Source organism: Podarcis tiliguerta (genome assembly GCF_965153285.1).
Source record: "Podarcis tiliguerta genome assembly, chromosome: 11".
Classification (NCBI taxonomy): domain Eukaryota; kingdom Metazoa; phylum Chordata; class Lepidosauria; order Squamata; family Lacertidae; genus Podarcis; species Podarcis tiliguerta.
Window position 1 is genome coordinate 36498722 of NC_139544.1, and position 27975 is coordinate 36526696.

Genomic DNA, 27975 nt, shown 5'->3' on the forward strand with positions numbered 1-27975 from the left:
CTACATATTCATGTCACTTGACTTTTTAAAATTCATTTTTTTAATGCCTAATTGACTTTCACATATCAGTTAAGTGTAGCTAGTACCACACACTTGTATGGTTACACTTTACTGTGTAACTTAAAATTCCTATTTTTAAACACTGTTGCCTATGAACATAACCTGGCTACATCATTTTCTGTTCAGTTTCCATTGAAATGAATGGGAGTTGTGGCCAATGTATTGGTGTAGCTCCTAATCATGTGCTTTATTTCTAAAATTGTATATCTTGCCCTTCAATGGCCAATTGGTGTTCCAAGGGCCACCTACACAATGTTTTGTTTTAATAAATAAGAAAAAAATAGCATTTATACAAAGCCTAGTGACAAGACGCAATTTGTATCCAAGGTAAGCACAATTTCCCATTCTTCTTGTTTCTTTTCACCTCAGGTTGGCTATTTAGGGTGTGATACTTTTGTGGTAGTAGTTTTTTTTACATATACTGTACAATCAAGGGCCCACAACTACAGTTGAGCACTGAGAGATTTTGGAATACACATACCAGATGAATATGTGCCAGAATATGATAAACACCCGATTAGTAAGTTTCAGGTAGTCAGAAGGTTTGGGTTATATACCTGCTGTGTCATTGAGCTGATACTTGCATTACAGAATTAGTGAATACAGTGGTACCTCTGGTTATGTACTTAATTCGTTCTGGAGGTTCGTTCTTAACCTGAAACTGTTCTTCACCTGAAGCACCACTTTAGCTAATGGGGCCTCCAGCTGCCACCGCAGCACCGTTGTGCAATTTCTGTTCTCAACCTGAAGCAAAGTTCTTAACCCGAGGTACTATTTCTGGGTTAGCGGAGTCTGTAACCTGAAGTGTATGTAACCTGAAGCGTATGTAACCCGAGATACCACTGTAAAGCGGTTTAAAAAAACAAAAAGGTTCAGTATGAAAGGGGGAGTTGGTCTCAGGCTCCTGCTGCTTGTGTCACTACCCTTTAGAGCAGTTTCAGGAAGATCCCGGGTAAACATGGTTTTGTACCAGGCATTATATTCTGCTCAGAGGAGCAGTTTGGAGTGATGGCAGATATGAGCCTGAGGCTCATTCCCCTTTATAGTGGACAGAAAAATAAGTGTTTGAGCAGACTGCATTGCTTGCCACGTACTGATTCTGAAGCATTTGCCTTGCACTAGTGCACTTTGAGTTAATATGCAATCATGGGTCTTGTGATACTCTGGGTACATGCCATTATCATGGGCAGTTCATTTTTTCTCCTATGGTCTTATGAACTTAGCAGTTAGTTTTACAGAAAACAAGAAGCATTGACCAAAGTCTTTTTTAGGTTTAGTTAAATGTAACAGTGATATTCAGAACTGTGCCGGTAGAATTTGCCCCCCATCTCTTCTCCCTGTGTTCCCCATCTTCTCCAGAGGGCCTCCCAACTCTCCAGAGGAGAAGGGGAGCTACAGAGGGTTGGAGAGGAAGGAGAAGTCTCCTTGTGGAAATCTGTTTTACTCATGTATGGGCACAACTGGATTTCACCCACAGATCTTGGGAAACTTGTAAATCCTTATACAAGGACTACATGCCTATTTCTGGTTACTTTTGTGTACCTCTGGCAATTACCAGATGTAACTGCATTTTTCTGGCAAGTATTTAAGTAGAGTTTTATCACTTCCTAATTTCACTAAATTTCTGGTACATGATAGGAATGTAAGAAAAGCCCTATGGATCCAGCTAGTCAAACATCCTGCTCCCACAATGGCTGTCTTAAATGCTCTTGGGGAGCCCAACAAGAAGGCTATCAAGGCAATAATCCTCCCAAAGTTATGAGAACTTCATTTGAGTCCCATCATGCATACTTTCTGTGCCTGGGCTTCAGCTGGTACTCCTAGCTATATTACTCCAGTTGTAAGTTGTGACTAGTGATGGACCTCATTTGATAACTTTGAGGGCAAACAAAACAAATATTTCTAAGTCTTTTGCATCTAGATTGAATAGCATGGTTTTACTTTGCTTTGTCAATGTGCAATAGCGTTGATGAGCTTTCCTGCTTAATGCACCTTATCTACTCTATGCAGTTTGGGTTTGGGGAAAAGGCTGGGTACTGTACTATCCTCTCACCTTTTTCAGTAAAACCTTAGCAAGGCCTGTGTTAAAGCAACACAGAAAGTTAGCCCAGTCAGTAAGATGATACCCTTCGTCATCTTCTCCCTGCTTACGGCTGCCAGCATGTTGAGTATTTTGTATAATTTTGTCAAACTTTCAACACACATTTCTAATACAGTGGTACCTCGGGTTAAGTACTTAATTCGTTCCGGAGGTCCATACTTAACCTGAAACTGTTCTTAACCTGAAGCACCACTTTAGCTAATAGGGCCTCCTGCTGCTGCTGTGCCGCCGGAGCACGATTTCTGTTCTCATCCTGAAGCAAAGTTCTTAACCTGAAGCACTATTTCTGGGTTAGCAAAGTCTGTAACCTGAAGCGTATGTAACCCGAGGTACCACTGTATTAGGGCTCCAGTTTTGGAGTGAAGCTGTAGGGGCAAATTTGTACATTTGCATTCTGCTGTTCCCTCAGTTAAAAAAAGCCTGCTGGATTACACCAATGGCCCATCTTGTCCTGTTCTTACAGTGGCCCACCAGGTGCAAGCAAGACCTGATCACAGGAGCGTTCTTCCCTCTTATGGTTTCTAGCTGCTGGTAATCAGAAACAAACTACCACTGACTGTGGAAGAAGAGCATAGCCATTGTGCCTTGCAGCCTTGGATAGCCTTATCTGCCATGATTTTTTTCTAATCTTCTTTAAAACCCCAAGTTGGCAACCGTCACTGCCTTCTGTGGAAGCAAGTTCCGCAGTTGAACTGCACTGTGTGAAGAAGTACTTTCTTCTATCTGCCTGGAATCTTTCAGCATTCAGCTTCAATGCAAATCCGCTAGTCCTAGTGTTTCTCCATGCCGTGCATAATTCTATACTCTTCTATCACGTTTTCTCCTTACTCGCCTTTTCTCTAAACTGAAAAGCTCCAAATGTTGCAAGTTTCCTCCTAGGGGAGTTGTTCCCTTCCCTTGATAATTTTGGTTGCCCTTTTCTGAATTCTGCGGTATTTTTTTTTGAGCTGAGGTGACTGGAACTCAGGGCTGCTCAGGCTTGTGCACCCAACAATTTCCCACTGTAGCCCAACAACTGTAGGAAGTAAATATATGCTGAGAGATGGTAACTTGTTCAGGGCCACCTACTGACCTTCATGGCTGATTGGGACAGGAACTCAGATCTCCTTGGTCCATGTCTAACATTCTGTTCTCTCCACAACACTTACTCCTTTGTTTAGCAAGCAGAAGCTTTGCACCATTCCTTGTGCCTTCATTTTAATGGGCATCTTTTAATTACCTGATAGAGTTTAAAACCAACTTCCCTGCATGCTGCAAATCAGCAAAATAGAAGGAGATATGCTGAGGTGGCATTCCTTTGTATTACAGATGAGAACATTTATATGCAAGATACAGACAGAGGAGCACTCAAAAGGGTCAGGGAGGGGCATTCCTTGCAGATGTTAGCTTTGTGCTTGGGATGGATGAGAGAGAATCTTTCTGAGGCTAGGAAGCTGATCCTCCAGTTACCAGAGTTATATTTTTCAGCGTCTGGCTCTTCTTCTAATGCTGATGCAGTCTGTTTTTCCCATTGCACAGTCAAACATGATGTTTTGAAAATAAGCTGACAATAATATGCTCAAATCTGGATTTCTTTTTTAAAAATTGCAATTTAAGTTTGAGTTTTTCAAGTCTCTCCGATTGTTCCAAACTGCATGTTAGTTGGCAGCGAGTACTACAGGTTGAATTACTTGGCCTTGGTTTTTTTTTTTGCATGTTTACCTTCAATAACATATTAACTGATTTTAGCACCACAACACAGACACATTAAGCATCAGTCTCTCTGTCTCTTATTGTTTTTACAGGAATCTTTTGATCCTACTATGCAGCTGCACCTTGTGCATCGAGCCCCATGCACCATTCCTCCTTACCTTTCAAAAAACCAGTCAACCCTTGGAGACCTGTTGCTGGGCTTCCTGAAATACTATGCTACAGAATTTGAGTGAGTGATCAGCTTGTCACTTAATTAAGCCTAATCTGCCTACTTTGCTCTGGTGGTTCTAATTGGTTCTGCGCTAGTTGCAATTTACAAATGAACTAAAAGGTCTTGTATTTCCATTTGATAGGGAATGATTTCCTTTTTATTTTATTTTTAAATGCCCATGTGTAAAAATGCACATAGTGAGAGGTTAAGGCTGGGTGGCTTAATGGTTTACATGCAAAGGCAGGTTAAAAATGTACGGCACAAGCTAAGAAAAGTTAATAAATCAGTGGGAGGGTACTTGGATTTAGGTCATCAATAATTTGGCAGTCTGCAATTCATAGTTTACCAAAATGGAGTCAGGGAGTGTTGTATATACAGTCATACCTTGGAAGTTGAACGGAATCCGTTCGACTTCCAAAACATTCGAAAACCAAATCTCGGCTTCTGATTGGCTGCAGGAAGCTCCTGCAGCCAATCAGAAGCCACGGAAGCCCCGTCGGATGTTCAGCTTCCAGAAATAGTTACAAACCGGAAATAGTTACAAGCAAATAGTTGCAAACCGGAACAGTCACTTCTGGGGTTTGTGATGTTCGGGATCCAAAACGTTCAGGAGCTAAGCTGTTCGAAAACCAAGGTACGACTGTAAAGGAAAACCTTCTCACGGTTTTACCCATGTGCATTTAAGTACTGAGCAAGATCTGCCTATGGGATGGACCTGCTGTTCAGAGATATATATGCCACCATAGGACTATGTAGCAGCTGGTGTAGCAGGATGAAATATTGCTGAGCACTGTAATAGAATGGAAGTCAGTTTTACAGTAGAATTGGCAAAGCACTGTCAAAAGTACCATTTGTAAATAAAAATTCAAGATTAAGTTTGCTTCACTTATTCCGCACAACTAAATTTGGGTGAATGCTGTTTTTACTGACTAGTACGTAATTGTGGATGTCTTAAGCAAATACTGTACTTCTCTTTTACTGAGAATGCTAGCTAAATTAAACATATCCTAGAAATATATTCTGTAGGGGAGTGGGGAAATGATCTGCTTCCTGAAGTCCTTTTGACTGCAAACATTCTTAAATGTCCTATTTCATTTATACTGTTAAGGGAAGGTGGTAGGTTTTGCAGCTACCAATGAGTAGCAAAGCAGTTACTGGTGTAAATGTCATGCATATCTCCAGTGAGAGGGAGTTTAAGATTAAATGATCCCTCTAGATAAAAATTTAAATATTTGCCACTTAATAGGAAAGTTTAAATTTTATGAAGCAATTGCACTTTTATTAAGAAACATGGAACATTTCGGAAGATAAATAGGCAGTAATAACACTTTCATAAATCTTCTCTGTATTACAATAATGCACAGTCTTAACTGCCCATTAGTTTGAATTTTTCATGGTGTAAAATTGTTTAAAATGTCTCAGTGGGACATTTCAAAAACTCCTACTTTTAAGCTGTTGCTTTTTAGTTACATAACAGACTACCAAGTTCAGATTTAAGGTCAACCTATGGTTAATCTGTATTTTGATAGATAAAACTAAAATAAGTATGGATTTGCTGTGTCCTCCTGTGGCAAAGCTTAGATTGACCAGCAACTCAGAATGAATAGTATTAGATATATCAAGTGCATACACAATTCATATACATGGATTTAAATTTTCAAAACCTTTCAAACTGGCATTCAGATTTGCTTCTCTACGTGTAGAATGGTGATTTTATACTACTCCCAGGACCGTTATTAGGATAAGTCTTGCTGCTGCCCTGGTTGTGGTGTTTCTTGCAATATGTGGTCCTTTTGTCTCTCTTCCTTGCCTTTTATAATGAAGGGGGTTCTCCTAGTGAGTATCTTATATGTTTTAGAGGGGTACCTTTAGGTTAAACATTGCAGCCATTATTTCCAATGAAATAATTGCCCAACAAAAGTTCTGGAATCTTCTTCCCCCACCCCAACCTTTTTTTTGTAGAGCTTGGAGCAAAGAATTGTCATATTGGATAACCCTATGACTTCATTCAGTTTCATAATTTTTGCATTGCTTCCCTTATAGCTTCAATAGTTCTGGAAATTTTTTGGAGGTGTCCATAAAACCAGAAGTGTTTACATACCCACTTAGCGAAGAAATTACAAAATATGCTATTCTGTCTTTGATTTCCCCATGTGCATACATATATCGGCCTCAATAATTTAATATCAAAAGGCAGTTATTAATATTTGGGTTTTTTTGTTGTGCTGAAAAAGCAACTGCTTTTTTCCAGTGATTTTTAGAAGCCAGATGGATTTTGCAAAAAAATGGTTAGCTTGGTTCAGAGTGCAGCGGAATGGTATTACTGTCTGCTGTGATCTGCTTAATTCTGTTACATAACTCTTTCCTTTAGCTTATTTTTTCTTAAATTTATTGACAAGTTGGGATATAAGCCAAATGATGCTATAACATTTCTCTTTTCACTGACCTACATTCCCCCCCCCCCCCTTTTTTGGAACTTTGATAATGGGAGTCATTAGCAAAAATGGGGAATCCAAGATCTGAGGTCCAGTTTCTTATCTTCCAAATTTCTACTTGGTCCTATATAGATCTTCTCTGTGACCCTGATAACTTTAGCCAAGCACAGCTTTTTCTGATTTCTGCCACCTGCAACAGCTACAGTGGCATTTCTAGGTTATTTTCCATTCTTATGAGCTGCTTCAAAGTGATGTGCTTACCAAATAAATAAGGATCATTACACAATAACTTTAAAAAATAACACCAAATTGTAAAAGTTTATTACAATTGTTTTCTCTTTGCTAGTTGGAGCAGTCAAATGATTTCAGTTCGTGAAGCCAAGGCCATTCCAAGACCTGACGGTGTTGAATGGAGAAACAAATTCATTTGTGTAGAAGGTAAATTCTGAAGCTTTTTTGTAACTTAACTGTTATACATATATAATCTGTTGGAGTGAAGAGTGTTTTTCTGCAAGCTGAGAACATTTAAGCAGTACTGGGGCTTTTTAAATACAATGCCAATTTCTGGTTTGTTGCAAAGCATCCTTTGCTATTTTGTCCAAGTAGGCTAATGAATGTTTTTTGCACGTGGGGATTAGAAATTGCATATTGATGTTCAGAGGATGGGTGCATGGAAGCCCAAAGCTTGTTTTCATAAGTCGAAACTAGGGGTAGCCAATGTGGTGGTCTCCAAATGTTGTTGGGCTACAACTCAACTAGTGGAAGCTGATGGAAGTTGTAGTCCACAGCATCTACCACCCATGCTCTAAGCTAAAGTTTGGCGTTAAGTGTGAACAGCCCCACTGCATCATAATAATAATAATTAATAATAATAATAATAATTAATTTTATTTATATCCCGCCCTCCCCAGCCGAAGCCGGGCTCAGGGCAGCTAACAATAAAGATACAGTGTTTAGTTTGTCAGTACGTCATTGTTCTTACTCAGTTAACGGTTGTACCATTCTTACAAAGCCTCTCACTACTATTGTTGTTTTTACAAAGAGAGAATAAAAATAGAGAATGATTTATCCACGGAATCATTCCCTGCTGCGTATTAAGTATCGTGAGAGATATATTTCACCATAATTTAAATATGAGTATTTCATTCTTTTCATCTTGGAACAACCATTACTCAGTCCTCTGAAAGATAGCTTCCTTACCCATAGACCTCCTCAGATGCTATGGGGTGGGTGGGGCCCTTGAGTAGTTCTCCTACCCCCTGACATCTGAGGGTTGCAGCTTGGAAGAGCAGTCCCTAAGCTGCAGAATTTCCGCTCCACAGAGGTGTCGTGAAAAGTGGGTAAGAAATCATATAAAGAAATCAATGTTTTCCTAGCAGTGACCTGCCGAAAAGCTGCCTTGAGCCTGTGTAGTCAGTTCTCTTTTTCACCTATTGGTGTAGTTTTTGCTTGCTCTCTCCTTTTGAAAATTGCTGTAAACATGTATGTATTTAAGAAAATCCTGAAGAATTGTGCAAAGCCTGGAGATTCTCAGGAACATGCAGCTGTTATTTGCATTCATTCATTCAAGTAATAATTTCTACTAAAATTGAAAAAAATACTCCCATAAGGTGGATCTAACCCTTTGTATCAGTTTCATTACGATAAGCGTACATAATTGTTCACTGAAATTGTAGTTTGCAGAGGAATATGTTCATATGGCTCAACACAACTTCATGATTGCGAGGGTTTTGTGATTTGCTCAGATTATGGCCCTTGCAATGCAAAAAATAAACTGCAGTGGAAAAATATTTCACTTTGACTACCCCTCTCTCAGAAAATATAGTAAATGTAAGATCACCATCCTATACTTTCATATAGCTTTGTTGATTCCAGTGTAATTTTTCCTAAGTGAATAGTTTTAGGACTGCTGCTTTAGAATAAAAAAACACACCAAACAAACCCTAGTGAAAGCTACATCACTGGTAATGCTCTTTTAACCTTTCCAGAACCTTTTGATCGAACAAACACAGCTAGAGCGGTACATGAAAAACAGAAGTTTGACATTATCCTAGACGAATTTCGCAAGGTAAAAATGCACAACACTCCAATAAAGCTTTACAAAAAAGTGATTACATATAATTGTTAGAAGAAAATTGTCCGCCCCCCCCCCCCAGTGAAACTTGAGATCCAAGGCATATTTGTGCTTCTCTGATTTTTCTAAGCAATTAATCCTTGGCTTTCTTCCCCCCTCCATGGCTGAAATCCAAAGAGCGGTGCAACTATTTCTGTGCACCCAAAGGGATTTTGGCCTTATGTTTTTCAAACAAGCAACTTCCAAAGGCAAATGACTTTGAAATTGAGAGGACTTTCAAATCAGACAAATGTATGGCAAAAGTATGGCAAATGTACCTGCTGTTCAAAGAAGGAAAATGCATCTCTTTAGGATCCTTGCCATAGGACCTTTTTGTAGCCGGATTGCTTGTAACTCGCATGTCATGACCTCGGTGATCAGAGTACTATCTTCAGTGTGTTTCATACTTGGAAGCTAGTTTGACTTCTAAAATGAAGTATCTGGGAACTTATACAGTGGTACCTCTGGTTATGTACTTAATTCGTTCCGGAGGTCTGTTCTTAACCTGAAACTGTTGTTAACCTGAAGCACCACTTTAGCTAATGGGGCCTCCCGCTGCTGCTGCTGCTGCGCCGCCAGAGCACAATTTCTGTTCTCATCCTGAAGCAAAGTTCTTAACCCGAGGTACTATTTCTGGGTTAGCGGTGTCTGTAACCTGAAGTGTATGTAACCTGAAGCGTATGTAACCCGAGGTACCACTGTATAGCTAGTATATACATGTAATACTGTATAGCTGTATAGCTATAATACATGTAAATCATATTTTGAAACTGCTTGCAGGAGCAGGAAGCGGGCTTTGGCCAATGGAGGTGGGAGGGTCAGCCACCCCATCAGTCATTCAACATGACAACTTCTGGTGATTTGGGTCATGTGAAATAATAATAATAATAATAATAATAATAATAATAATAATAATAATAATACTTTATTATTTATATACTGTCCATCTGGTGGGCTTGCCCCAGCCACTCTGGGTGGCTTCTAGCAAATTAACCACCAAACAGTAAAACATCACACATTAAAAACTTTCCTATACAGGGCTGCCTTCAGGTGTCTTCTAAAAGTCATAGTTGTTTATTTCCTTGACATCTGATGGGAGGACGTTCCACAGAACGGGCGCCATTACCGAGAAGGCCCTCTGCCTGGTTCCCTGTAGCCTCGCTTCTCAGAATGAGGGGACAGCCAGAAGGCCCTCAAAGCTGGATTTCAGTGTCCGGGCAGAACGAGCAGTTCCATTTGCAAACTTTTGCAGCACAGCCAATCGCACCAGGGCTTGTTGTCACCAGTAGTCAGTTGATCAGCACTGACAGCAAGTCTTGCTTGCCATGAAACAGTCGGAGTGCCCACTAAGACAGCTGTGTCTCTACCTGTCCCACACTTGATGTCCATATGCTTGTCCGGTGTGGGGCAGGTGGGTGTGGTTTGAGGAAATGGCCCTGCAACGATTCACTTTTCAAGAGAGTCAGAAATTCTTATAGCACACTCAACCCCTTGCACACTGTGCACTGTACTTACTTTGGTTGTGAATCTTACTAATTTTGTTGTCTTTCTTTAATATGTTCCAGTATGTTCATTCTTGCATTTTGTTCTGTTTCATAGTCATGGCAGAGATTGAGAGACAGGAGGGACTTGAACTGTGTACTACCTTTAAGAGCAACTCTACAGAAAAGATAATTGGCTTCCTTCTCCTTAAGCGGACCATTCTCAAATACACAAAAGACATTACTGAAACCCCGGGATGCATTTTCCCCCCTCCCTTCCCACTGATCTTATTTTTAAAGAGGAGATTTTTCTTTCAAAATTTTGTTAAGGAAACTTTTGTAAGAATTAAATACAACCTTCATGAAATGCATTAACAATTTGAAGACTGGCTTTCCGAAACATTGAATCAGTGACCAATAAAGAGACTGCTGTAATACTAATTTTGCAAATCTGTTGGGAGTTTGATTTATTGTTAACTTACATTGTGGTGGTTTGACTCAGCCACATGGAATATTGAAATGTAAAGATGAAATGTATGACAGTCAGGCCGTGACTTTAAAGTATAGCATACTGTGCACATTTCCTTTTGAGAGAGAGTAGCTCCTGCTTTACAGCTGCAAAATGCAATATGCACTTTGGCTCTCCTTGGCTCTTTTCAGCTTTTAATAATCTTGTAATAAGAAACAGCAACTTTTGAAGAAAAATAACAACTACACCCTAAATGATGATGCTGATCTGGCTTAATTCTCAATGAGCTCGCAAATGTATTTGGTTTGTGCTACTTTAGATTGCATAGGACTGAATACTCCTCCATAGAACAGAATTCCCTTCCACATTGAAAACCAGGTGCTGGGTGGAAGGAGGCCAGGTTAAAACCTTTCCTGACTTGCAGCTTCCTGTGTGGAAGGAATTTCGTTAAATGGAAGAGCCTGTTCAAGTTGTGTGCCCCCCCACCTGCAGTCTGAAGTGGCACAACTCATGCAGCAGGTTTGCCACCTCAGCGAGAATTTCTGGGGGTTGTATTCTTTACTGGAATTTTAAAGCAGCAGAATAACTTCAAGGCAGTTGAATCATCTGTTAGGCTTGCATAATGTGTGACATGCTGAGCTGAATGCAGCCTGCCATCCATGTATGGCAGCCCCTTGGGTTTGAAAAGCATTTTGTGTGTTTCCTGCCACCCTGGGGCTGTAAAAAATCAGGATGTTGTCAGGCAGTTTGCCTGCCATTAGGAATGGCCAGTGGGCTCTGTGTTCCTACTTGATGTACAGGCACTGCAGGTAAGATTTTTTTTTTATGGCAGACTGCTCTATGTTGCTTGATGCTCACTGAGGGTGGCGTTGAACATTACAGTGAAGCAGAGGGAAAGGAAACGCAAGGGAGAATTGTACTTCCTCTTAACTGCACTTCCATTGTGATATATGGATCCTACAAGGATGGTACCGTGGCTTGTACAACCCCCTCCCCAGTTTCCTGCGCCACAACAGCAGTGTAAGGAAGCTTACTTTCTTTCCACTTCCTCATACACCCATCCCACTGCTCTGTTGTAAATTGTGGAGCCGCCATGAGTTGAGCCCTCTCCTACCATTTTCTTTCCATATATATAAAGTAGTGACAACTGCGAAAAATAGCTGCTACGATAAGCCAAGTTGTTGTTGTTTTAATTTGTTTCTATTTTTGTGTAAATATTTGTATGTTGGTCAGCTGCTATATAAATCAGGATTTAAGAAAACTTAAATTTTAACTTTCCCCCCCAAGAAGTATGAGACTTATTTTAGATCTGCTGTTGCACAATTTGTGCCTCTTATATTTATTGCAGTCCAATTCATATGTTAACAAATGTTTACTTTTCACTGATGTCGAACTTCCTTTCCCCTCTAAGTTTAATATTTTTATTGTGTCAAGTGGAATAAAGTTTCTGTATTGAAAATAAAGCTATCTTTTGTATATTTCACCTTTTTCTTTCAATCCGCTTCTTGGCTCTTATTGTGTAGCCTGGTAGTATTGTGAAGAGTGCTTTATCAATCTCAGTGATGTTAAGAAATTTGGATTTAAACTTTTTAGCCTTGCACACGACTTATGGGGCTAGCCCTAATATGATGGGACACAGTTTACATGTTGTTGCTGCTACTGCTACACACACTCACAAACACCAGTTTCTTGGTGGCTGGGCTCCATGTTGCATGATAGTGGGTTGCATGTGCCAATGGTGTGAATCACTCAGATCACCTCTCTCTCTCTCTGCCTAAGTGGGAGCCCTGCTTGGGTACTCATCAGGAGGAGGTGTTAGGTTGATAGACATAAGACAGAGCATTTTCAGCAGTGATCCCAAGATAATGCCCTTTTTAAAATGTGCTGGGACTGTGTGTGTGTGTGTGTGTGTGATTTGATTGCTTTTGTGCTTTTATATTGTGTTTTTATGTTGTAACTGCCCTGAGACCTTTGGGTATAGAGCAGTATACAAATAATAATAATAATAATAATAATAATAATAATAATAATAATAATAATAATAGAATGTCACTTTTTGTACATCACCCTGGGGGGAGCTGGGGGTTTTTTGACAGCAGTTTATAAATCTATAGACTAATCAAAGTTGATAACAAGAAGAAACCATTTCAGTTCTGCTGCCGTGTGGTAATCTCATATTTTCCCAGCCCTGATGGGAGACTTTGGGATTGATTTTGGGACCTCCTGCATGCAAGGCCAAATGTTCTACTGCTAAGCTGAGGTCCTTCTGCCTCAGAACTGAGGCGACTAAATGGGAAGAGCGAATGAGCAAGCATGGATGCTGATGGACCTCCTTCTGTTACTTGCTTCCACAGCTGGACAGTAACATTTCATGAGAATCCTGTGCCCCTGTACTTTTGTGTGTGTATGAGAGCATGTGCTGCATATAGACAAGAGAGCACATGCGAAAAGTTCTTACATAACACAAAGTATAAATGGCAATTCATAGCTCACTGGGTGACCTTGAGCCGGTCACAGACTCTCAGCCTAATCTCCCTCATAGGCTTCTTGTGAGGATACAACAGGAAGGGAGAGACCATCTTGAACTCCTCAGAGGGAAAACATGATGTGAATATGATAAGAAACAAATATGTCTTGATCCAGCAAGAGAGAATGTGATAGTAGCCTCCGGGACTCTCTGGATGCTGCATTCAGAGCCACAGGTGGTTAGGCCTGCCTGAGCTCTGGCCCGGGAAGCCATAGATAGATCAAGGCCACTAATTTGCAGGCCAGCCACCTATTTGCTGGCCCTGGAAACAAGGTGGTGTTAGGACCCAGTGGCCAGTCCAAGGTGGCAGCAGCGGTTTGATGTTTCAACTTTCTGTCATTCTATTTAAAGACTTTCCTGAGTCAGGAGAGCCGAGCTGCTGTGGATGACAGTTTGCTTCGGGCAACCCTGGAGAGTATTGAGTAGAGGGGGATAAACACAGCTAGGGAAAGTGACCTGGGGGACAAAATGGAGACCGACTGCAACTACGAGTCTGACGGATCACCTGACGTCTCCATGGAAGATGAAGAGGAGGATGAATATGAACCAAACAGGTACGATACCTTCCAAAAATGAGACTCTGCAGCCTACTTACAGGCTGTCAAGAAGTTCTGGAGAACTGAAACGGGGGGAAGTGCCTTTGTGCAAATGCCGTGCGGCATCAAAAAGGAGATGAAAGTTTTGAGGATGAGGGGGAGCTTTCTGACGATTCTGAATGCAGCTGGTTGTGATTCTGAAAGTGCCTGGCCTGTGTGCAAAAGGCATTTTCTATTTAAAGATCCTGCGTTGTGCCAGTTGGATTGGCATCTCCTCCTGCTCCTTCCAAGCTGGCTCGTCACTGCATATCAATCTCCATTACTCTCAGGGTGTGTGTGTGTAAGTGAAGCGGACGAGTCCTTTAATTTATTCTTTTAAAAACGCCATAACCCACGGTGCAATGAGAGGTGGGGGAGAACTTTAATTCAATAATTGATTGCTTGCGGGGTGTGTGTGTGTGGAAATGAGTGGTGGTTTGTCTTTGGAGGCTACAGGCCGTTTGGTTTTCATGTACTTTAGGCATGGCTTGTTGCTTGGTCTGATAGCACAGGGCTCCTAAAAATGGGGTGATTTCAGCTCTGCACCCAATAGATGAATGGAAAGGGCACCCCAAAAGCAGTAGCAGATGTACGTATATAGTTAGGGAAGATTCCTAGCCAGAAAGGTTTGCCATGATGGTTCCCAGTTTCTGGTTCAGGACTTTGTAGCACTGACTATTTTGACTACAAAATAAAAACTCACACTGAAACCAGGGAGGTCTGAACTGCTGGAGGTGAAGACTTGGTAGTACAGGGAGCCTTGTCTTGCTGCTTTGGCTCAAGATCTGCTGTCACTTGGTTATTGAATTGTCCTTTTCTCCTCTCCCTGGAGCCGTCCCCCATGGAAACAGATCCCTAGCCAGCATGCTGGCTGGGGGGGAGGGGCTAGTAGATCACTGCCTTACCTGCACAACTGGTTTGCCCTACCTAGATTTAATAATAATAAAAGAAGAAGAAGACATCTTGCTTTTAAAAGAGGGAAACCTCTAGCGGCAAAAACTGGTTCCTCCAAAGTCGTCATGACACAGATTGGTTTGTTTGTTTCCTAAAATTGATTGTGAAAACCCTCAAAGTGGTTTACAGAAAGACAAAACGATAAAATTGAGGGGAAATTCACAACCGTACTTTAAAACCTACAAAAGTTAAAATATAAAAGCAGATTAAAATCAACTCAACTTTCTATGCATCTGGGAATCTTTTTATCAGGCACCAAGTGAAGGTGCCTACTTGCTCTCAATAGGCAGGGTGTTGCCACACTAAATGATCAAGTTCTTACAAAGGCGAAACAGGTATTATGCAGCTCCAATTTGGCCCACCTGCCTTCCTAAATAACATAAGAGGAGTCTTGCTGGACCAGACTAAAGCCAAATCTTGTCCACCATTCTGTTTCCCATAACAGCTAACCAGATGCCTATAAGAATCCCACAATCAGGGTCTGGGTGTCATAACTCTGTCCTCCTCACACTCCTCAGTGACTGGTATTCAGAGATATTCTGCTGCTACTGGGGGTAGCATATAAGCATGGTGAATAACTATTGATAACCTTATCCTCTAGTTTTGTCTAATTCTCTTAAAAACTGTCCACACTGGAGGGCCACCACTATGTTTTATGGTAGCAAATACCGTAGCTCATTTACGGCACTGTGTGAAGAATTTCCTGAGGCTGAATTTGCAGCTCAGCTTTGTTCTCCCGAAATTCCCCTGGGGCAAGGTAGATTTAATACTGGGGGTGCTTTCAGATGGACGTTGCATTGTGTGATAGATCTTCTTGTAGCAAGTCCCCACATCATATCATTGGCATCAAAATGCCAGGCCATATTCCCCCAGCCATTAAATCTTCGTTTACCCTTTTTGTAGGAAACCCATTAAGTTAAGGCTGGATACTTCTTTTATTTTCTTTGATGGGGTCCCTATTTCTTCATGCTAGCCATTTAAATGGCAACACTCCTTTGCGAGATGGTTTGCATTTTTAATTAAAGGGTAAAAGCTGCATTTCATCTGGGCCGAAGATAATTTGTTGATGCACAAAGCATTTCTGGGTTGAACGGCGCATACAATTGCAACCACCTTGATACTTATATGCATGGTGCTTATACGTCCTGGTGCTCTCTGGTGTGTGTGTACATATCTCTAATAACGGTTCAATACAGCTGCCTGCATTTGCAGACTTTCCTTAGCAGTGTGGTTATGGGAGCTGTCATGATCGGCTCCTGCACCTCAGCATGTACCACTACGCCCCTGATTAATATAGCAAGGATAAATGGCTTTGCATTACTTACACGTAGTTTAATTAGCCAAATGGATTCTCTCTGTGTGTTGCTTCTGAAGAAGAATGGGAATGTGATTAATGGAAATGACTAACGTGACTTGATAAATGTGTTGCCTGTCTCTGGGAACTCGCCCAAATGATCTCTTACGCTGCGCCCTGACGTGAGGGTGGCTGTAGCGTTAGTGGTTTTTAAAAATGTAGCTGCAAATTCATCTTCAGCATGAGAGCAAGCTGGATTAGGGAAGTGGGAGCAGAAAAGTGAAGTTGTCTTGCCCTTTCTCTCTCAAGCACTCAAAGTGTACTTATGACCCAGTTGTGCCAGCTGCTGTGCTGAGGGCAGAACTACATTTTATGGGAGGCGGCTGCCAAGATCAGCGCTTCTAAAGCAATGATCTCAAAACACAAATAACATGGGGTTTTTAAATGCAGATTGCATAGTGGGGAAGAGAGGAGGAAATTACACAATATCCCCCACTAAAAGAGACCACAGGCACTCAAAACCATTGAAATAAAGAGCCCAAACCACTGAAGGTTTTTGCCTGGTGTCTAAAATAAGACAGAGATGGTGCCAGGTTAAAAAAAAAAGGTAAAGGTAAAGGACCCCTGGACAATTGACACCAGTCAAAGGTGACTATGGGTGCGGTGCTCATCTTACTTTCGGGCCGAGGGAGCCGGCGTTTGTCCACAGATAACTTTCTGGGCCATGTGGCCAACATGACTAAACCGCTTCTGATGCAACAGAACACAGTGATGTAAACCAGAGCGCACAGAAATGCCGTTTACCTTCCTGCCTCAGTGTACCTATTTATTTACTTGCACTGGGATGCTTTCGAAGTGCTAGGTTGGCAGGTAAGCCTCTCTGGGGACAGCATCCCACAAGCAGGGAGCTACCACAGAAAGAGCCCATTCTCTTGTGACCACACTGTGGGTCTCCAGTGAAGGGGCCACATGGAAAAGGGCCTTAGATGACAATTGCAGGGTCCAGTTTGGTTCACGTGGGGAGAGGTGATCCTTGAGGTATTGAGGTCCTGAGCTGCATGAGGCTTTATATGTCAAAAACAGCACTTTGAATTCAGCCTGGGCACCAAATTGGTAACCAGTGCAGTCATGCCAGAATTGGTGTTTATATGTTCAGGTTATCCTTCCCCAGTCAACAATCTGGGCACTGAATTCTGCACCAGTTGTAGCTTCCAAACCATCTTCAAAGGCCGCCCCACATGCAACATATTGCAGTAACCCAACCAGAGGTTACCAGAGCATAGACAGCTGGGACACCAGTGAAAGCTAATAGAGAAGACACTCAGTGTCACCGAGGCTATTTGAGTCTCACGCTACAGGAATGGACCTAGAAGTACCACTAAGCTAGGTGCCCCCTCCTCCAGAAGGGTTACACCCCCATTCAGAGCAGGCCCACATCCCAATAGAATCCACATGAGACTTTGGCTCTCACATAGTGCTACCAAGCTGTAGCAAAAAGCACTCAGAAAGTCAAGGTCAAGCCAAGGTTAGGTGCAAGAGATCAGATCCAGGGTGAAATGTAATCTGGGTGCAACTAAGGAGATGTGCTGGAAATTCACTCCCCAAGATGTAGAGATGGCTGCCAGCATGGGTGGCTTTAAAAAAGGATTCATGGAGGATAAGGCTACACATGGTTACTAACCACAACGGCTTTGCTCTGCTTTCACGGTATAATAATAATAATTTATTATTTATACCCCACCCATCTGGCTGGGTTTCCCTAGCCACTCTGGGAGGCTTCCAACAGAATATTAAAATACAATAGTCTATTAAACATTAAAAGCTTCCCTAAACAGGGCTGCTTTCAGATGTCTTCTAAAAGTCTGGTAGTTGTTTTTCTCTTTAACATCTGGTGGGAGGGCGTTCCACAGGGCTGGTGCCACTACTGAGAAGGCCCTCTGCCTGGTTCCCTGTAACTTGGCTTCTCGCAGTGAGGGAACCACCAGAAGGCGCTCGGCGCTGGACCTCAGTGTCCGGCCAGAACGATGGGGGTGGAGACGCTCCTTCAGATATACTGGACCAAGGCTGTTTAGGGCTTTAAAGGTCAGCACCAACACTTTGAATTGTGCTCGGAAGGCAGGAGGACTTCAGTTGCTGAGAATCGGGGAGAGCACTGCTGCTTTCAGATCCTTCTTGCAAGCATCCCATAGGCATCTGACTGGTCACCGTGACAACAGGATGCTGGACTAGATGGGCCATTGGCCTGATCCATCAGGCTCTTCTTATGTTCTGATGCTAAGTGGATTTGGCACACTTGAACACAAATCCACTCCCCAAATAAATCTACCGTATTTTTTGCTCTATAAGACTCACTTTTTCCCTCCTAAAAAGTAAGGGGAAATGTGTGTGCGTCTTATGGAGTGAATGCAGGCTGCGCAGCTATCCCAGAAGCCAGAACAGCAAGAGGGATAGCTGCTTTCACTGCGCAGCAATCCCTCTTGCTGTTCTGGCTTCTGAGATTCAGATTTTTTTTTCTTCTTGTTTTCCTCCTCCAAAAACTAGGTGCGTCTTGTGATCTGGTGCGCCTTATAGAGCGAAAAATACATAACTTTCTTGCACTAAAGAAAGAGAGAGGAAAATGCACTGGGAAACATGGGATAACAGTCGTGTGACATGATGTTATATAATCTCCCTGCCAGCAGATCATCATGAATTCTCAATAAACCTTGGATGCCGTATAACCTTCTCACAAACTTGGTGCAAACAAATCAGGGCGAATACTTAACAAACAAGTGACCCTAAAGTTCTCTGGTTTCCATATGTAGCTCAGTCACTGGCTTGGATGCAGTTCTGATTTTGAAGGAAATTGCTCAACTGAATTGGTGGGACTTGACTGTCTGCCAGAGCCAAAGCTGGCCGGCCTCATATCATCCTACGCTGGGAGGTTTGCTTCATTCAAAATAAAACACAGAAGACGTGTCAGTGAGGCATGAGACACTGATCGATTGCAGCAGGTCTGGGCAATCTGTTCGGCAGTGAGCACTGCATTAAAAAGTGTGAAGATTTGCTGCTATTACTGTACCTGGTCAATATTTCTTCTAGTTAAAAGCAAGAACTCTTATCCTAGTACATATTGCAGGGATAGGAGAGAGGCAGTGGACGAGGAGCCAGGAGACTTCTGCGTATAATGCAGCAGAAATACTGTTCCTGTCAACATATTTGTTTATGATCCTCTCTCACCTTTCTTTCTCCCCTGTTTAATTTTAAGAGTCTAAAACAGATCTAAAACAATGGTTTGTCTCTATTCAAGCAACAAGAGCCTGGTTTCTAGTTGGGTTAATATTTTCCCATAGCTTTCATGTTTTAACTGAAACACCTTAGATTAATGTAGATAGGTATCCAACTCTGAAAGGCACGTATTCTGTATCTTACAGGGTGGCCATGTGCCCTACTTTACAGAGGACACTTCTCCCTTTGAAGGAGTCCTCTGTCTGAAGGGCTGTCCAGTTTAAAGAGGAGGAACCACAAAAAGGAAGAGCAGGGACTTTGAAGTTGCCCATTAACTTTTAGTGCATAAATATCAGAATGAGTAGGCACATAGACACTATGGTGAGATGTACTATATTTCTATTGAAAAATACATTTTTGCACCCTTCTGAGTGGCGTGTCTTGACAAATGAGGTGCATCAGCCTCTGTCACTATATGGCTTCAGGCAGCATCTGTTCCAAGGGGCCCCCCTGGATCAGGCCAATGGCCCATCTAGTCCAGCATCCTCTTCTTTCAAGGGCCACCTGAATGTCTGTGGGAAACCCTGATGGACAGCTGATTGTCTGGTGCTTGGCTTTGCTGGAATTGTTGTGATTTTGTGGTTTTTATTTTTTATTATGGGGGTTTAATTAGAGGATTTTAAAAAATACATTGTTGTTGCATTATAACTTGTTAGCTGCCTTGCATTCCTTAGAAAGTAGGCAGGGTGCAGGTTTTTTATTCTTGAATAAATGAAAATTCTTTTTCATGAGATCACACTTACAGTCAATGCTATAATGTGCTGTAATAGAAAATAATAAAAAACACTTGTAATTGACATATTTTAATCTTCTGTGATTCTGTTTTAAATATAATAATAATAATAATAATAATAATAATAATAATAATAATGTTATAGTTTCTTAAAATCTGTTTTTTTAGCAGTTTAAAAAGCCTTAACCAGAATGAAGAGGTAAAATCGGATGCCATGGATGCCATTCATAGTGAAGATAGTGCACAGACGTGGGAGACAAGTTCAAGTAGATGTTCCACATCCCAAGCCTCAGAAACTAGTGCTACGTCTGGTGTTTATAGTATGGAAAACTCCTACATGGAAGGTCCTCCAGGGAAATCTATATCTTTGATGGATGAAGGAAAGATGGTACAGAAAAGAACAAGGAACTCACCATATCAGGTGCCCCTGTCTCCAAATGAAAAAATGGGCCCAGACAATGAAAAACGTGGCTTTTCTGGAAGGCCAACAGAAGCAAAAGCATTGGAAAGAGAATTAGATCCTGCTGATCCACAGTCATGGACCCTTCAAGTGCAACCTTCAAAGATAAAAAACTATTTGGTACAAATTACACAGGAAGTGGTGGATCCATTGCCGGAAGAAAAAGAAAATGTTTTCATGAAGAAGGCAGAGCTGCCCCTCGAAGGAACGGTAAGAGCTAAGATTCAGCTGCTCACCGCAGCATTGGAAGAAAGAAATAAAAAGATTTTCCGGCGGGTGAACAATATAGATTTGCCTCCGCCTACAGTTGTTGTAATCAGGAAGCCAAGAGAACCACCCAAAAAATTCACCAGGCAAGCCATGTTCCAGGCATCTTTAAAGCATCTTGAACAACAAGCCACCATTAAGAATAACCAGAAGGAAATCCTGCACCTCAAGCGTATGCAGGCAATGCTTGCAAAGACTGTTCCCCGTAGCAGAGATGAGGAGCGAGCGCGGCGGTCTTTTCTGCCTGAACCTCCGGATAAGGCTTCCAAAATGGTACCACCAACTTCACCGCTCTATACTGCCAGAGCAAAGAAGCTGGACACTGAATCACATTCCCCTGCCACGCGAATGACAGCCCCAGAACAGGCAAGGTTTGCTTCACCAGATCGTCATGACAGAACGGAGAAAAGGGGAAAGCAATCTCAGCTTTCTAATATAGCAAATACTGTGTCAGAAAAGTTGCCCAGCCTCCTTGTTGAAACAGAGGAGGAGGAGGCGGAGGCAGAGGAAATGCAGCCTCCTCCACTTGTTTCTACCAAACCCCTTTCCCAGCCTGCTAATGAAGCAGAGAATCAGGATGACTCAACTTTCTCTAAGCTATCAGAATCTGCAGCTCAGGATGTGAAGTACCCAAATAATATTGCTGCTGAGCAGTATGAGTCCCAAGATTCTCTTTTTACTGAAATCAGAAACCCAGATATTGGCTTCACAATCCCTTCTCAATTTGAGATCAAAGATTCAGGCTTGTTGCATTCTGCTGAAGAGGCAGGGAAGCAAGACCTCCCTGTTTGCTCACCTGAACCCCCAGAGCCTGTGCCTGAGCAGGCAAAATTACCTCCTCCAGTTAGTGAAAGAGAAAAGCAAGAAGAGAAACAGCTGGAGGCGGAATATTCAAAGAAAGAAGAGGCGCAGGAGCAACCAACCACACTTTTGCAAGCAGAGCCGGCACATTTGATGTATTCGTCGAAAGAATGGGAAGTTGGGGAAGCTGAAACTGCACCCAATTTATCTTCTGCAGCGAGCAGAATAGAAACACAGGAAACTCAGAGTGATTCCTGTGAAGTTGCAGAGGAACATATTGGACTTTCACAGCCCACACACTTCATGGGTGAAGCAGAGAAAAGAGAAAACGAGCACCTGGAACCAGATTTGGCAAAGGAAACTGTTGAGACACAGGTATCTGTGACAGCATCGCTACAGCCAGAACAGTCAGATGCACTGCACTCAAGAAGTGAAATTAAAAATCAGCCACCACAGCCAGGATCTCAGTGGCTAGAGTCTTCACTCCCTATTCCCGAAGCACAGAGAGAGGAAATCCAGCAACACTCTCTAACATGTGCACAGTCAGAAAGCGAACATCTAGTCATCTCTGAACCTGTAAAGGCAACACAGGGATTTGAACTCTTGGAACCACTGCATCTCAAAGGTAACGAAGTCAGTGCAAACTCTCCTGCCGAAGCACTCGACTCTTCAGAGCAACTGTCATCTGTTTCATCGGCTGAGAAGGTAGACATGCTGGAGACTCAGCAGCCTTCACTAGAAACTGTAACACTGTTTTCAGAACAGCGATGCTCTGCTTTACCCTACCCAGCAGAGAAAATGGAGAAAAAAGACAGCTTGCCTTGTTCTCCCGAGACAGCTGCTGAAACAGCAGAAGTATCACTTCCCACTGCCACCTTCCAAACGGCTGAAGTAACAAAAGTAGAAGTCCATCCCTTGTCTCCCACAGAAGTTCCATCAGAAGAATCAGTGTCTATTTCAAGAGAGCCGGATGTTGCCATAGACAGGAAAACAACTCAGCTGGTTTCGCCTTTATCTGTAGAACATCCAAGTAAAGCACCTGTTCCACCCCAAGAAGCAGCAAAAGAAGAAAACCAGCAATGCCCACCTTCAGATGCAAAGCTGAGTTCTGAGGACCAGGATGAGGAAAGCCAGCAAGATGGTTGGTTTCCTTTATTTGCAACCACACAGTTTGAACCAGAACATTCGGCTGAATGTGAATCAACAATGCAGAGCATTAAACAGGGTTCCTCTGCATCATTTCCCTTAGAAGAAGCAACTGCATCGCGTTCTGTTGATGATGCAGATAAGAAAGAGAGGCATCTTGACAAATCCATCACTGAGCCTTCACTGCATCCTGTATTCATGCCAGGAAAACAAGGGAGGATGGAGCCAGAGATTGAGCAAACGACTCATCAGTTATCACGTACAGTTCTTCCAATGGAATCAGTCAGTAAACTGCAGTCAGAGGTGGAAATGGAGGTCAATGAGATCCAGCCTCATTTATCTGCAACTGGACAAGATTTATCCCAGTCAGTTTGTTTAACAGAACCACAGGAAGACCAGTGTGTTTCAGCAGCAGCAGCAGCAGCAGCAGCAGCAGCCGCCGCCCTTGAATCTGGTTCTTTAAGTATACCATACACCGAGGTTGAATCAGAGAAATGCGACACTACAGAACCAGTATTGAAAGAGGTGACATATCAAGCTATTCAGGTTGTCACTGCAGAAATGGAAGAAGGCTATCTGAAAGTGTCACATAAAGTGTCTGAATCAGAAAAACATTTAGAGGCACCTTTCCCAGCTCAGAACACAGAGGAAGGAAACCTTCAGTCACACAAGTTTGTGTCTCCAGAATCAGAAGATGAACACCTCATCTCATCAGAAAGAAAAGAATCTGAATTTTACCCACTCTTAACGCCAACACCTGAATTGGGATATCCTACTGCTGGTTCAGAAACACAGGAGAGCCAAAGCTATTTATCTGATGCATTAAATGAGGCATTAAATGCATTAAATGAGCAGTCAAGCTACTCTTCCTCAGTTCTTGAGGATAAAGCCAAGATAGAAGAAAATCAAACCCCCTTTCCTGAAACTCCAAAAATGGCACCAGATGAGTCAGTGTCCTTTGCAGCCTTCCTCATTAGTGAAGCCAAGCGAGAGCCACTTGTGTCACCTGTGGACACAAAGATGACGCCAAAGGAATCAAATTCCATTCCAGAAGATTTTGTTTCTGAGGAAGTAAAGGAAATAGCTCCTCCTTCCTCACCTTTATCCTCAGAACAACTTTCTAAGGAAGTAATTTCATCATATGCTGCTGTTGCTGAAGAAGAGAACCAAGATCAGTCTCATTCACTTCTGAGGGAAGAGTCAAAACATCTGGATGCTGGAGGAGCAGATGTGCAAGGCGGTCAGTCTCATTTGCTTGTTGCAGCACAGCCTGAAGCAAGGAGCCAGGACATTGAGCTGCATTGCCCCAAAACAGCACAACCAGAGCTAGAAGATTTGAACTTGCTGAATTCTACTGAAGAGATCCAGAAGCAAGAAACTCCCCTATATTCACCTTCCATTGTACCATCTGTACATGAAGAAATACTGCATCACAAGGGAGAAAGAGAAAACCAAGGAACGGTAATTTTGGGCACTGAAGAGACAAAGGAGGAAGATGCTCCTCTAAAGTCACCTGACCTACCACAGGAGTTGGAACACCTACATTCACTGCAGTTAGTAAAAGAATCCCAGGTGGAAAGGGCTCAGCCTTACTCTTCTGCAGCTGTTCAGGATTCATCGCAGCTTCCTGATGAGACAGAATCACAGGAAGGTCAGGGCTACTTTTACAAAACTGCAGAAGTGGATTCTGGAGTTTCTAAGCTATCAGAGCTGACGGATGCAGTTATGGAGCAAGAAATCCAGGCACCAAGGACTGAAGCTGTCAAGTTAGAACATAAACAGTCTGCTTTGTCAGTACAGCAAAATGAGAAAGTCCAGCATCCACTGGTAACTGCATCACTGGATCTGGAACATTTGGACTCATCTTATTCCACAGAAACACAATTCCCAGGAGAGCCACCACCAGATGCATCTCTTCTCACTGAGAAAGCAGAGGAGCAGGAAGTTTGTTCACAACCAGCATCGGTCTCACCAGCATCTTTATTGGATCAATCCAGCTCTGCTTCACTGGATCGAATTGCAGAAGTTGAGGAACAAGAGACCAAGCGTCCTCCCGAAGTAGCTAATGTGATGCCAGAAAAACCCTCGTCTTTTGCAGCCTTTCTCTTTGCTAAGGCAAAGAAAATATATACTACTTTGACCTCAGAAAAAGAGAATCTAGACAGTCAGCCTCCTTTCAAGGAAGCTGATTTGTTAATAGAAAGATCAGAAAGCATTTCAACTAGCCCCCCTGAGACAAATGTAACTATTAACGAAGAAACTGAGCTTCCTACAACACATTTTGAAGTGGAACAGTTTGCTAGTAAACCTGAAGCAGATGTTCCTTATCGAGATGAAAGGGAAAATATTTCTGAGACTCCTACGCTACCTAATTTTATTCCAAATGAGCCTTCTGATGCTGTAATACCAGAGCCCATAAATTATATTTTAACACACAACTTGCATTCCTCAGTATCTTCTGCAGACTCACATACGACTGACAACAAGACAATCCAAATTAGCGCAGGAGACTTTTTGAAAACGGAAGAAATCAAGTGTTTGCCTAGTGCGGAGATAACTTTGAAAGAACCTGAAAAGGAATTAAAAGATCACGAGAAACTGAGGGAGGAAGCCATACCTGCTGCTGAACTTCGTCGAGGAAAAGAGATTTCTGAAGGTAACAAGGTAGTGAATATTCATGCTGCTCCACTCAGTTCTTCAGCTGATAAAGAAGAAGAGAAGCATATGCCGGAGAGATTAGAATACCTGGAAACAGCTGCACTGCAGAAAAGAAAACCATTCCATGATGCTGGAGATATGGTTATTGACCAGGAATTTTCAAGGTGCAAAATAAGTGTAAAAACCTCAGAAGGCATAGAAGAGGACAATCATGAAAATAAGGAAAGCAAATCAAATGAACTTGTCAAGGAAAAGGGGGTCCAAGAAAGTGTAGAAATGAAAAAGGAAGATTCTATTGTTCAAGAAAGCAATGAAGATGGTGGTGTAAATGATAACGGTATAGATCACATCGAAAAGCATACTGTCGTTGATGAGACCTGCTTCATCCAGACAGGAAACGAACAGTCTTTTAAGGTAGTACAGAGGCAATTTGAAGTTACCGTAGAAAATTCTGCAACACTTCCAGCTGCAGGCACAAAAAATATTTTAGAGTTTTCTTCACTAGAAAGAGATTTGGATGAAGGCTTCACTAGAATGGCCGAGAAAGAAAACACAACAGCTAGTCATGAAGACCCTTCAAAAATATTAATCAAAGGTGAAATAATTGATGCTGTTAGGGAAAAGGATGAAAACACAGAGGATAAGCTTAACTTAGCGGGTGAACCCATATCTAACACACAAAAAGATGTGCTATCCCAGTCTCCATTAATTTCTTTGCCTGCCACTGCAGTCAATCCTGAGCTTCTCGAGGTGCCACCTACTTTGGCATTTTTATATAAAGATCTCTATGAAGAAGCTGTGGGAAAACCTAAGGAAGATAGCCATAAATATCCACCAAATGAAGAGACTGAGAATATTGACGTATCCGCTCACACCAGAGTCCCTACTCGAGATGATGGTACTGGAATGCGCTTTGAAAGGGATGCTTCTAAAGATGAGACTCCAACTTTGGAAGAGTCCCAGAAGAAACAAGTTCTAAAAGATAAAGCTATTAATGAACAAGCTTTAACCCTACAAAGTGTTTCAAAATGTGCAGATGAACCAAGTGAAAAGAAGCCTCAGTCTCTTCACATTCTAACTGAAGCACATGCTGAAACGGAGGTCTCGTCACCAAGGGGAACGGTGGAACGGCTGGATGAGGCATTGGTAGATAGACCAGCTGAGATCATGAGCGACATAAAAGTTGGAAATGGTCAGCCCACAAATGAAATTGTTTTTGGAAGTGGGCTTTATGGTTCAGGAGCAAGTAATGAGGAACTCCGTCAGAGAAGAGAAGAGGAATCCTTGGGCTTTGAAAGGGATGTTTCTAAAGCTGATGGTCCAAATTTGGAAGAATCCCAGAAGGAACAGGTTCTAAAAGATGAGCCTAGGACTGTAAAAGCCTTAAATCAAGCAAGAGTTTCAAAAGGTGACTATGAATTAGATGACAAGGAGTCTCAGCCTGTTTACATTCTAGCTGAAACACATGCGGAAACAGAGGACTTGTCTCCAAAAGGAATTTTGGAGGGGTTGAATGATGCATTGATAGATAGGCCAGTTGAGATCATGGGTGACATAAAAGTTGAAACTTGCCAGCCCACACATGCAGTTCCTTTTGGAAGTGGGCTCTTTGGTTCAGGTGCAAGTAATGATGACAGCACTCAAAGAAGTGCAGAAGAATCCATGCCTGAAGAAACAGGCCAAGCATTACCAGAAGAAACGAGCGATGAGGAGTCTTGTCCAATACTTGATTATGCAGCAAGTGTCTTTGAAAATGCAACATCTGCACAAGATGAGTCAGAGGAAGTTGCCTGTTTTGCAGTTGGCCAAAACCAGCAATCTGAAATAACAGGTGCTCATGAAATGGATAATGTGGTTGTCCCAAAACTTGTTGAAGAAAGCACACAATCTCAAGCATTGCACCATGTTAGCCCTCCCTGGCAAAGTGAGGGACAACCAGAAGACCAGTTAATAGCACAGGACGCACAACCTTTAGACCATAAGCATACTCTCTGTAGGGACACTGAGGGACAAACATCTGAAAAAAGAGTTGGAGAAAATATTGTGGGTGATCTAACTGAGTCCAACAGAGAAGCAGCATACCAAACACCACCTGAAGCAATTTCTGACAAGCCTTTTGGGGAACTGGACTACTCTCTGTTGTCACATGATTTTGATACCTATCCATTATATTCAATTAAAGAGGAAGAGTCCAGTGACATTGATGAAGATCTAGCTGAGCTCATGGACTATGAAATGGTTAGCCGAGATGATGTCTTTGAGGAAGAAACATCATCAGAAGTGGTTCATGAAGAGCTGCTGTTTGATGACAGAAAATCCTCAGACCGCATTAGTGATAGTTATGAATTTGTGAATGAAAGAGAGGCAAATACATATGCTGAGGAAGAAGAATTTCAGTTGATGGGTCTCGACAAGCTACCAAGAAATGTTCCAGAAACTGAAGTCCTACAGAAAGAATCGGATCATGAACTGTTAGATAGTTATTGCCGCCAGTGTAGATGTCCCATCTCTGCTGAGGACAAGCTTTCTGGGGAGCATAAAGACCACACTGTGACAAACTTGGATACAGCTGTGACTGAATTAAAGGTAAGCAATTAACATTTTTGGAATTACAGCCCTGTGTTCTCATTGAAACTGATGCCTAACTGGGGATGCTTCACTATATAAGATACACTGCAGGATCAGACAAGCCAATAAAGGTTAGTGACCTAATGTAGGCAGAATATATTTG

General features: G+C 42.2%; 2 protein-coding genes across 7 annotated transcripts in view; both read left to right on the plus strand.

Moving 5' to 3' along the window:
- The window catches only part of TENT2 (terminal nucleotidyltransferase 2), a 34482-nt gene extending 22437 nt beyond the window's left edge, over nt 1-12045 (plus strand). For all 3 annotated transcript variants that reach the window (XM_083404111.1, XM_083404112.1, XM_083404113.1), the window contains 4 exons: nt 3946-4082; nt 6846-6937; nt 8488-8567; nt 10212-12045. In XM_083404111.1, the coding sequence (XP_083260237.1) occupies nt 3946-4082; nt 6846-6937; nt 8488-8567; nt 10212-10286 (384 nt within the window). In that variant the 3' untranslated portion in view covers nt 10287-12045. The remainder of the gene's footprint in view (nt 1-3945; nt 4083-6845; nt 6938-8487; nt 8568-10211) is intronic.
- Nucleotides 12046-13055: 1010 nt separating this feature from the next.
- The window catches only part of CMYA5 (cardiomyopathy associated 5), a 53155-nt gene continuing 38235 nt past the window's right edge, over nt 13056-27975 (plus strand). For 2 of the 4 annotated variants that reach the window (XR_014503020.1, XR_014503021.1), the window contains exons 1-2: nt 13075-13643; nt 20081-27830. Coding sequence is in view for 2 of the 4 variants with exons in the window: in XM_083403554.1 (XP_083259680.1) it covers nt 13558-13643; nt 20081-27830 (7836 nt within the window). In the remaining 2 variants the exon portion in view is untranslated. Of the gene's footprint in view, nt 13644-20080; nt 27831-27975 lie in introns of all 4 variants that reach the window. The other 2 variants (XM_083403554.1, XM_083403555.1) reach the window with 2 other exon arrangements.